The sequence below is a fragment of the Chaetura pelagica genome, unplaced genomic scaffold (assembly GCF_000747805.2).
Source record: "Chaetura pelagica isolate M959 unplaced genomic scaffold, ChaPel_1.0 scaffold377, whole genome shotgun sequence".
In the NCBI taxonomy this organism is placed as follows: Eukaryota; Metazoa; Chordata; class Aves; order Apodiformes; family Apodidae; genus Chaetura; species Chaetura pelagica.
Window position 1 is genome coordinate 1,281,715 of NW_009953908.1, and position 11,797 is coordinate 1,293,511.

Below are 11,797 nucleotides of genomic sequence, written 5' to 3' on the forward strand. Positions count from 1 at the left end.
CGGCCCTTCCCCAGGGCACGGGGAGGAGCCCCGGGGCTGCGGGCCCGGCTTCTGACAGCTGGGGCTCCGGGGCGCCTCGTGTCCTCGGGCGAGACATTTGCTCTCTCCTTGTGCTAGTCCTTTCCGCTGCTGTCTGAAAGCGTGGGGAAATGCCCTTGTGTCAGCAGCAGGTGCTTAAGTCAGGTGTGCTAATGTGGGACCGAACAGTTCAGCTTGGCTGGCAGTTGGATTTGACAGATGCTTCTTGGCTTCAGTTTCTGGAATACTTACGTGGAAGTCTTGTTAGTATTGTTAAATGTGTCGTTGTTTGTGTTGCTTTAACTTTCCTGAGACTAATGTTTTTGTATAAAGCTCCGTGTCTTGAAATGTTATGCTTTTAAAAATTATTGTTATAGTAAATAATGTAAATGGTATTTTTTTTTTACCATAACAGCATAGCACTATTTTTCTTTTTTAACTGGATGTTTGCCATGAAACAGGTAAAAAAAACTGTGTCTCTTTCTCCATCTTTATCTTGTGTTTGATGCCTAAAATAATCTTCTCAAACTGCTTCTGACTAATTGGCCTTTATTTTTTGCAGTTATAGGTAAGAAAACTTGAATCTTGTGATTTAGTATTTTTTCTGTAGCCAGGTGTCAACGTGCAGCTGGGCTATACCTGTGTCCTACAGGGGAAGGAGGACTGTTTATGTCATGTTTGTGGAGAATTACTTTGTAGGATTTCAGCTCTTAAAAATAAAGATCTTTAGAATAAAGAGCAGGAGGATATTAACTAGGTTATCTGGGAACAGGAGAGAGGCTTGAACTGCCAGTGCTGAAGCCAAATTGCCTGCTGTACTCATCTTCTGATCTGTTCAGGTTTTTTTAACTGTAGGTATTTAAAAATGAGCAGTCAACTCCGTAATTTTCATAAATTGCCTTTGTCTGTTTAGGTGTTATTGAGGGGCACACAAGTTTTCAGAACATGTTGAAAAAGGCTGAAAAGTGAAGTTGCAAGAGCCACAACACACAGGATTTTGCAGGATAGGAAAGTAAAAATTAGCCATTTACTTGTAGGTCTTGGTACCTAGCATGAGATCTCCAAAACGATTTCTCCACTTGAAATTTGAAAAGTCAAGAACTATCCAGTTGCAGAGGTTTTAGTCAGCTTCCTTTTATAATGTATTTCTCTTGGCGTTTTGCCTTTTTTCTATTGCTTGGGGTACATAATTAGTATCTGTAGGAGTTTTTTTTCTGGCAAACATATCACAAAAATCCCTTGGCAACTTCTGTAGCCAGGAACTCGCTTCTGTGCTGGAGTAGGTCTTTGCAGGTCAAGATGAAATGGAAAAGCTCATAACGTTATTCTTATTCTTCAGGTCTGCGATTTCACTGGTTTTGTTTCCGTTTGATTAGCATAAAGTTCTTTTGTATGCAAGGTTACAGAAATAACCACTTTTGTTCAGGAGTGCCTTATCAATGTGAAAGTTGCAATTAGGACACTTTTTTTCTTCCCGTCCCTATAATTAATGCATTTTCTAAAGCTTTCTTCTCACTAGGTGTTGTCTGTTTCTTTTTGATCTTGGCAAGTAAAGTCAGTAGTGGTAGGGAGGAACAGAAGTATAGGAAGTCTTTTGGTAAGTAGTGTCAGTGTGTATATAAAGCCTTCATACACGTGTGTGTTTGCATAGTGTATGTATATAGGCACATGTGTATAATTAAGTATAAAGACTGACATAGAACAATATGCAAAATAAGATGGTTTGAGATTTTCTGCAGGGTTCATGCTTGCTTGGTCCGTGCAGTATTTTGTGCAGTTGGGTCTGTGTCCGTGGCTCTGGCTTTCATGCTTAGGGTTACAAATACTGGCATGTGTTCTCTACCAGCTTGGGAAAGTAACAGAGCACAGCAGTGTCTTCTGCACTTTCCACATACTCTGCCAGGGTTGTTTTCATCCCCTTTTTGCAGGCTGCTAAATTTGGAGGTGGGGACCAGTGTGTAGTGGATTTAAACTTGCTGACATTGATTGCTTGTTTCTAAAACTTTGTTTTGGGCACCTGACAAAGTAGTTGATGGACCATCCAGGGATTTGCTACAACAGGCTGAAAGGTGCTGCTTCATGCCTATCGGATACTTTTTTGATTCCTCAAGTATGAGACTTTTGTATGAGCCTGATGAAGAAATGTTTTAGGAACACTTTTGTGGTGGAAAAGTCACTTCAGATCAATGATTCTGGAATTCATGTCAAGTGATTAAACTGGGAAAACAACCAAGTTTTGCAGAACATATTGATGATGTGTTTTCTAAATTACCCTGGTTTAAAAAACATTTATTCCAAAACAAGGACTGCTTTTACTGAACTATAGCAGACTGATCTCCTTGTGAAACTTTTATTTTTCTGTGCAGATTGGCTGAAGAGTTACACATGCCTTCCCTGCCAGAGATGATGTTTGGAGACAATATCCTAAGAATACAGCATGACCATGGTTTTGGAATTGAGTTCAATGCAACAGATGCTTTAAAATGTGTCAATAATTGTCAAGGTATGATCAAAGTGGCTTGTGCAGAGGAGTGGCAAGAGAGCAGGTACAGTATCTTATCACCAGTGGGCAAGTACTGGTGTGTTGTATGTGAAACTGTCCTAAACTACTTAAAATAGCAAACTGGGCTCTTGAACACCATGTTGGATCTGGTTCTACCATAGATACACTGTGAGAACAGAAGTTGCTTAGCTTGTCTTTGCCATTATAACCCTATAAATATTGGTTATTATGACCCAAAATAGAGTCAACTGTGTTTTTCAGTTATGTCTTTGCTTTTTTTAAATACACTACAAGATTAACAGGGCTTAATGCTGTTTCTGTTTATTCAAACTCACAGGGCCTCAGGCATTACACAGGTATTGTGTGGCATTTCAAAGTGCAAAATGCTGTATGTGTTCAAAACCTTAGCCTTAGGAATGTAGCAGAACAATTATCACGCGTGAGAACTGACTGTACTGCTTAGTATTTACCAAGTTAGTTGCAGAGCACCTAAAAGAAAGTGTAGACAGAGTTCAAAGGTGTCATGAAAACTAGGGCAATAACGGTGTTAATGATTGCTATGTGTTATTAGCAGATTGCTTTTGGCTTCCTTCTTAAAGAAGTATCTTAAAATGCATTTTTTTCAAAAGCGTTGAACTAAAATCTTTATTTTGACTCAGGACTGAGATAGTATTAGCACAAGAATTCTGGTAACAATTTTCTAATTTATCATGGAAGCAGATGTGAAAAACACAGTACTGTGTTATTAAATCTTGACATTGTTGTAAAATCTTAGAGGTTGGAAGAGACCTCTAAGGCCATTGCAGCACAGACAATGCTGCTATTTTTCTTCTTGATGAGTGTGGGAATCTTTATTCATCATCTTATCTGAGGTTGTAATTTTCTTAAGAATTACTATAAAGCATGCTGTTTTCTCTGTCACTTCTTGAGGAGTGAGACTGAGCACACTAAGGAAGTTGTCAAGCCATATGATTGGACGTACACAACAGACTACAAAGGAACATTACTGGGAGATACTGCAACATTAAAGGTAGCCATTTTCTTCTTGTTTAATGCTGATTACATACTGTTTCAGTCAAACACCAACACTTTTTTAAGCAGTCATTTACCTTCTGTAAAATCTTTCATGCTTTATAATTTCTAACTTAAATGTATAGATTGGGCTTTTCATTTCTCTCAGCATTTTATCCTAATCAAATCATGGCTTACTTAAACTGGGTTATTTTTTGTAAAGCATTTTAGCATTATATAAAATGATGCCATTGTGTCTCTTAGTGAGGACTTACCCAGGGAGTAAAGCACGTGGGAATCTTCAGTGCTTTGTGGATGCCCCTCTGAAGCTCTGAGCTCCTCACACACAACTAACTCTCAGCTGTGTAATTCTCCAGTACCCTTACTCTCAGTTCCTTGCCCCTTTGTCTAAGCAGATACGTAGATCTGGCTGCTTTCAGTGACTTTGCTTTTCTGCAACAGTAACTCATACTTAAACTCATAGGCCCTTTCTTGTCGTTACTTACTTTAAAATAAGACTGAAGTTCCCAGCTTCTTTTTACTGTATGTAAATGGCTTGCTACTAAGTAGATAATCTATATTAATTCACTAGGATTGCAAGAGTTATAGGTCAGTTGAGTTACTCTGGAATGACGTGCAGCGTAGAAAGAAACAATGTCTTGTTGGCCTTGTAGTCTTGAGGCAGTGAAAGTGTATGAGTGTATGTGGAGACCACGAGATGGAAAACATACAGGTACTTTATTTCCGTGGAAGGGCTCTATTAGAATCCTGTTCAGGGTTTGTAATGGGTTAGAGATACTGAATGCATGGAATCTTGCTTATAACCCAGAACTTCTCATTTTTATGTTAAACATGAGGCATTTTCAAATGTTTGAAATACAGGAAGTGAGCAGGATTGTTTGCAGCTGAAACCCTAATGAGCCTGTATCCAGTAGAAGGTTTATTCAGAATTTTCCATTCTTGGTTTTTGCTTTCATTGATGTTTAGTCTTGGAAACTGGTTTTAATTTTAAATTTTCTCTTAAAAACTTGCAATATTTTAAGCTTAGTGCCCTAAAAGCTTTTCCTTTCTAAAACTAGCAATTGTGTGATTTAAAAGATCAGGACAAACTTTATGTAGCTTGGCGACAAATTCATACACTAACTGTTCTTAACTTTTTTCTTCAGGTTGTTCCTACAACAGAACACATAAATACAGAGAAATTGAAAGCCAGGGAACAAATTATGTTTTTTGAAGAAGTACTTCTGTTTGAAGACGAACTTCATGATCATGGGGTATCAAGTCTGAGTGTTAAAATAGTGAGTACTGAAAAGTGTTACAAGACGCTCAACGATTCAGTTGGCTCCTATATGCAAAATGGAGTAACTTATTGCATATTGTTCCTTCTGGGATTTAAAGTTTAAAAAGCAAGGATCTTTATCCTTCCTTTTAGAAATGTATCCTTACTGGAAGCTATTTTGTCTTGAAATTTGAAACACAGTTGCTTCAGGGAACAATCTTTTCCCACTTATGCATCCTATCTACGAATCTTTTTGAGACCTTGTCTTTCCTGTTGTCCAGTGATAGTTGCAGTGTATCAGGAGCCCAAATTTTGACTTTTATTACTGAAAGCTCCTCACACTATGTTTTGTGAATATCTGATGTAGATAAATGCATACTTGAAAGCTTTGTAATATGCTGAATGGAACATCTTTATTTTTGCAGAGAGTTATGCCTTCCAGCTTTTTTGTGCTGCTAAGGTTTTTCTTGCGAGTTGATGGGGTACTTATCAGGATGAATGATACAAGGCTTCATCATGAGGTAAACTCTTACTCACCATTATTTGTATTGTCCAGATGCTCCCTTGCCATGTTACTTTCAGAGAAGACCTGCTGACATTCCTGTAATTTCATACTGATGTCAGGGTGTATGGAGATGACCTGAACTGAACTTTCAAGTGTATTTTATTATTGTGGTGGTGCAGAAGTAGCAACCAAGTGCTGGATGCCATGTGGCTAAGCACTGCGTGAGCAAAGTAGGCTGTCCCTCATGTGAAGTAATTATTTTAATATATTTGGCAGATGCAGATCAGAAAGGAAGTACAAGAGGAAAAATAGGCAACAGTGAATGGTGTGATATTGTTCTTATCCTCATCTCCAAGTAAAGTGGTTTTTTTTTGGCTTGTCTGATACACAACTGCAAGTTTTAAGTTGCAAATAACTGTCCATACTACACTGAGTTCTAGTATCTCATAAATAACATGGAATGTAACAGTTGTGGTTTGCTTATTCAGTCTAGCTTTATTCATACTGATGAAGGAGTTCTAGCTGAATAAAGAGTAACAAGCATATTTAGTCATAGAATTATTTTTTTTTTCATGCATGCACATAGAAAGGTGTTTTTTGAGAAAGAGAGAATATTGCTAAACATCTGTCTTCGTGCATTTGAACATATTTCTGCTCCCAGGTGAAAATCTGTGATCAACCAAGTTTAAATACTTATTAAATTCTATGTATTTAAAATGCTCTTTTTGCACTGATACTAGATAATTTTGTCATTAATTTTTGCCATTTTTTTCCCATTAGGCTGACAAGGATTACATGTTGCGAGAATATACATCCAGAGAAAGCAAAATATCAAGTTTAAAGGTATTGCATTTGTTACATTTCTTTTTCTGTTTGCTTTTTAAAATTGTGTTATGGTCAGCATAGAAGATACTGTGTCTGTAAGCCATTCTCCCTAACCTCCTGCTTATGCAACATTTGTTTTGGTGATTTCAGAGCAAATTTGCATTTGTAAATGCTCGGATCACATGGCAAGATATGAGATTGGGTTGCTACTTCTACTTTTGGTAGATGTTTTTATTTTTTTTGAATTTTATTTTCTCACAACTGTTCAGCCACAAAATGAGGACCTCTGTGTCCCATGATGCTAAATTGCAGGGCTTCTTTGTATACTTGCAGGTATTAGGGGTTAATATCTGTTTGGTAATAGACTCATCCAGTTTGTCTCACATAAGTTTAATAGCCTACCTTAAAATGTTAGTAATGGCTCAGAATAATTTGTGGCACATTTGGAATTGCAGCGGATGACTTTTATTCTTGACCCAGCAACTGATCTTGGGTATTTTTGTTTTTTTCCTTCCTTCTCCATTGTTTTTCCTTCACCTGTAAAAAGTGACTAATGTGTTACTAACCTTCTGAGGGAATATTTTTGCTAAATGTTTTTCTTTTTGAAGAAAGGGGCATTGTGTCGTTTCTTAACAATATGTAATCCTTATAAACAGGACTAAATCTAGACATGAGTTTTTTTGACAGCTTTGTGGGTTTTGAAATACAAATTAGTTATCTAGGTTTTACTTCACCTCATGTTTAAAAATTATCATCTGTGCTTTTAAATGAATTTTACTGCCTGCTGTTATAGAGAGGAAATAGTGCTCTAGATCAGCTTGTATAAGTTAAGGACAAAATAGACTCCTGCTTCATCTAGGTTTGAAATAATTGAAACAGCAGTATGATTCCTTGCATGTTAGGGGAAGCCAAAATACAAGTGGCATTTGAATAGCTCTGGATACACTTCTTTAAAAATGTTGTTTAAAGTTGGAAGGTGGTTTGCTTGGTATAGATTATTTTTTCTTCATCAAATGTCTTGTACGTGGTGAAGTTGTCTACAGGAATCTCCAGAGAAAGATACTGATATGAAGCCACCTAATTTATTCAAATATGAAATTAAAATCCAATGAGTTATAATATTTCACATAAATGTCTGTGGTCGACTTCATAAAACTAAGATACATATTGAGGTATACAGTATATCAATAGCTAAATCTGAGCAACTTCAGTGAACATATTGCAATAGCTAGAAGACATTAAGCATGAGATCCCTTGTGGCTGTAGAATGCCATGTTGGAAAGGATCTCAAGGATCATCTGATGCATTCTTTCTAGGTACTACTATAGTTTATATGAGATGGCTTAGCACCCTGTCAAGCTGAGACTTAAAACTGTTCAATGTGGGGGAATCTACCTCTTCATTTGGGAGACTATTCTAGTGTTGACTCATTGTCCTCATGGTGAAAAATTTACCTCTTGTGTCCAATCAGAATCTCCCAGGAGCAACTTGTGCCCATTACCCCTTGTCTTTTCCATGTGACTCCTTGTAAACAGGGAGTCTCCATCTTGGTAGCCACCCTTTAAGTACTGGAACTTTGTAATAAGGTCTCCCTGAAGCCTTCTTTTCTCAAGGCTGTTTGGTACATCCGGATCATAAACATGCTTTTTTAAAACATTGTAGCTGATCATGAATGTCTTTGACATTATTGTGCTCTTATAATCTACTGCTTAAAAACATTAAAAGCCTTTCCTTAGTCTGTTGATCCACGCAAGGAGTAAAAGGCTATGTATATATGAAGTTATAAGGTAACTTAATAATCATACCTGACTTTAGGTGTTGAAATCAGGTAAACTATAGATTAATTGCCTGTGAAAGTTTGATTTTTGAATACTTTTCCCCACACACACTTAAATTCACTTGTTTTGTGTAAAATATTTCCTTCTTAGCACGTTCCTCCTTCCCTGTTCACGGAACCTAACGAGATCTCTCAGTATCTACCCATAAAGGAGACAATCCTTGAAAAACTAGAATTTCCAGAGAAGCTGGAGCCTAAAGCAGAAGCATCACTGGAAACCATGTGTGTTAAATCTAAATAAACGTGACTTTATATGGACTTGAAGTAAACCGAAGACAATGTGATCAGGTAACAATTGCCATTGAGGGGGCGGTTTCACTACTAGTGGAATAAAGAATTTGGCTATTTTTTCTGTAGCCCTGAGGGAAAACATTTCAAGCAGGTTTTGCTAATGTGGTTTTTTTTGTCTGTTTCTTTGTTTTGTTTTGTTTTTTAAAACCTGTGTCTGGAGTTAGTGACAGACGAGTTAGGAGTTACAGGCTTCAATGGTATCGGAGAAACATTCTCGTGATTGAGAGTCTGAGTTCTGTTTAGTTCACCAGATAGGCAGGAGTATTGTTTGGACCCTCCACCACAAAAACGTCTAGGAAGATTTTGTTATTGCTGCTTCAGATACAAAGAGATTATGAGAGTCATAAGATTGGCATGACAATATTGAGAACTCATCCACAGAAAAGAAAAAAAAAAAAGGAAAAAAAGATTGTTCTCTGTGTTTGTTTCGAGCTGTCAGCCCTAAACTACACATTTTGCTTGGCTTCCCCTATTGTGAGCTGATAACCAAATAAGTTACATTTTGTATTCTCTGATCCAGACTTAAACTTAAGAATATTCATCTCGTATGAGGATAGATTTATGGAGATAAAAAATTGCCTTTCTTTGACACTATTTAAAGGTAAAACTACCTTCTTTGTGAAGCACTAACTCCAGAGCAGGGGAAAAGCTGGAGGTTAACAGAGACACTCACTGGTAAATCTTGTAACAAATACTAGTAGATTTCTCTAGGCAGTCCTGGAGAGTCACTTACTGTGCTGGAAACTCATTGTAGTGCAGTGACTTTATGTTGGACCTATTGGATGCTTACTACCTACCTATGGTAGTTACACTGCCCTGGCAGTAGAATTGCTGAATCACAGGGTGACTTAAGGCCATGGAAGAGAGAGGGGTCTCTAATCCCTAAAGGGTTCTGTTGTTTGCAGTTTGAGGAACAAGTTCCTGTATTGTCTTAAAAGGATGCTAACATGTATTTCAGATGTGTCATTTTGGTTTATTTTTAAAATTCTTGAAGTTCTATTATTAATAGAAGTGTGATCATATGTATAGTCATGATTTTAACTCAAGACTTTGTACATTAAACTTTAACTATTTGTATTGCTTTTGGAAATTCTAAATTACGTTCATGGTTTGGCTTAAGAATGGGGGAGGTAAACAGTCTTACCTACATTTATTGCTCACACTCAATGAAATGCAAAAAGCAGGCGTGGTTTAAGATGGTTACAGATAAGAATGTGTACACATTCTGATATCTCGGAGGTTTTGTTTAAAAATCTTCATATTCTACTCTGCATGGCTTAATAAAAACAACCCACATCAAAAGCTGGTATTAAACCAGGTCTTTTGAGAAACAGTTTTCACTTAGAGACATCCCTGAGTTTTTTAGAAAAAACTCTACTTCCATCTAAGTGACTTTTCTTAATAAAAACAAACAGCACACTTTGTTTCACTTTTATCTGAGGCAGCCTGGTCTAATGACTTGATCCTAACATTGAAAGGCAGAACCTGACTGCAGTTTTTCCTGTGTCACTGATTTGCTCTAACCATGGGGAAGTCACTTTTCTGTGCCTCAGTTTCCTGTATTTAAAAATTAGTTAGTACATGCCTAGCTCATTGGGAGTCTGTGAGGATCATTTTGTAAAAAGTTACTGATTTGAATTTATTTTTTTTCCTGAATATACCTTCAGCCTTATCTTTGGAAGCCTTTGGAAAGAATTACTGCACAAAATCTTACAGGATAAAATGAGTGAATGAACTGAAATGAACCAGTATCTGAAATAAACGGTTATCAGCTAGACATGATCTGTGTGAGGGAATTCACAGCCACTTTGAAATAGAGGTGAGATCCTCTATACTTCCCTTTAGACTCCTAAATTCTCTTGGCTTTTTTCATCTTCCTGCACTTATTTCCTAAAGATTTTAGTGTCAGGAAAAAGAAAGCCTTGGCTGCAAATGAATTAAGCCTGGAAGTGATGAACATTCATTTGGTAATATAAGATTCTTTAGGTCCACTCCAGTGATAGAGGGAGTTAGTGAAAAGGGAACAACAAATGGGGGTGAAGAGGTATTTTGCTGGTAGAAGTAAATCATGGCACTGATTTAAAGCATCTATTATTTTACATGCCCTAAAGGCTTGTAAAGACACACTTTAAAGCTGGTGGTAACTGGGAAGAGAGCTGATGTAGTGCTAGCATGAAGGAAACTCTGTCTGCATTTGTTAATTAAAATTGATTTGGGTTTAGTCAGTGATGCTCATGTTAAGCTCCATTGGGCTAAGGTATCGGGGTGGGGGGGACCCACAGAATCAACACCCAGCACTGAAAAGAGTGCTCTGCATGTTTAGCTTATACTGTGTATTTTATCTTGTACATCATGCATACCAATTTGTGACCTGTTGATAGAGTTGTTTCGAATGGCCTTGAATCCTGACTGTATGTGTTACCCATGTGGTTTGGGTGCTGCGTGTTGAAGTGGAACACACACCTTGGGGAAATAGCAAGAACACATTTAGGAAGTTACAGTTACTGAACAAAGTAAAACTAGGAGCACTTTGTGACTCTCTTATACTACACAGAATATCAAGAAGCAGCAGTGTAACCTCGTGTACCGCAAACTGTGGTACAAATTTTCCACAGAAAAGTAGCACTTTGAATGCATCATTTTTAGGGGGAGGGAGCAGGGTGATGATTCTCCAGCTGTTTTGTGGCAAGTTTAACATGTGGCAGTTTATTTCTTGTATGTCACTAAATAAAATGTACCAAACGTTTTACAGTTCTGTTTTTATCTGAGCAAAATAAACTGAAATAACTACTGATGATGCTGAACTTCTGCATTCTGGTAAGATGTTGCAGTTTCCCGTGTGCCTTTGCCTGTCACCAGACTGCTCCAGCTAGTTAGGAAAATAAGGCAAGACTTCTTCAGAACACTGGGAGCAAAATGAAATCTATATTGCTGTGTCTCTGAGCTGGGAGGAGATAGAGTAAGTAAAACTGGCAGAGTGGACTCTTCACTTTCAGAAGTCTGGAGAACACCAGCACAGTTTAGATGTCAGCTCCTGCCCCTGACTCTTAGGGAATGTGTAAGAGTAAGAAATGCCTGGCTCTTTGAGGAAACTGAGAGTTTTTGCTCTCTCTTGAAAAACCCTAAGCAAATCTGTAATTTACTACGAAGATAATCTCTGCCACACGAAACTGGGAATGGGCGCCTAAATCCCGCCGGTTCGGACGATGTCAGCTCCTGCCCCTGACTCTTAGGGAATGTGTAAGAGTAAGAAATGCCTGGCTCTTTGAGGAAACTGAGAGTTTTTGCTCTCTCTTGAAAAACCCTAAGCAAATCTGTAATTTACTACGAAGATAATCTCTGCCACACGAAACTGGGAATGGGCGCCTAAATCCCGCCGGTTCGGACGGTTCGCAGGACTTAAGTTCCTACACCTGCTCCGGCAGAGCGGCCCGGGAGGGGGCACAGGACCCACCAAGCCGTTTCCAGGACCTCTCCCCCCGATGGCGGGGCTGGCTCCGGCCACGGAGCCGCCCCCGCCGGCGCGGC

The 11,797-nt window shown here is 38.2% G+C and overlaps 2 protein-coding genes across 2 annotated transcripts in view; both read left to right on the forward strand.

The window, feature by feature from the left end:
- The window catches only part of TIPRL (TOR signaling pathway regulator), a 9,425-nt gene extending 1,182 nt beyond the window's left edge, over positions 1-8,243 (forward strand). Inside the window, exons 2-7 of the mRNA XM_010001446.1 lie at positions 2,385-2,564; positions 3,452-3,551; positions 4,699-4,830; positions 5,237-5,332; positions 6,097-6,159; positions 8,070-8,243. Of these exons, the coding sequence (XP_009999748.1) occupies positions 2,385-2,564; positions 3,452-3,551; positions 4,699-4,830; positions 5,237-5,332; positions 6,097-6,159; positions 8,070-8,219 (721 nt within the window). The 3' untranslated portion in view covers positions 8,220-8,243. The remainder of the gene's footprint in view (positions 1-2,384; positions 2,565-3,451; positions 3,552-4,698; positions 4,831-5,236; positions 5,333-6,096; positions 6,160-8,069) is intronic.
- Positions 8,244-9,390: 1,147 nt separating this feature from the next.
- SFT2D2 (SFT2 domain containing 2) overlaps positions 9,391-11,797 on the forward strand; it is a 9,556-nt gene continuing 7,149 nt past the window's right edge. Inside the window, exon 1 of the mRNA XM_010001447.1 lies at positions 9,391-9,399. Within this exon, the coding sequence (XP_009999749.1) occupies positions 9,391-9,399 (9 nt within the window). The remainder of the gene's footprint in view (positions 9,400-11,797) is intronic.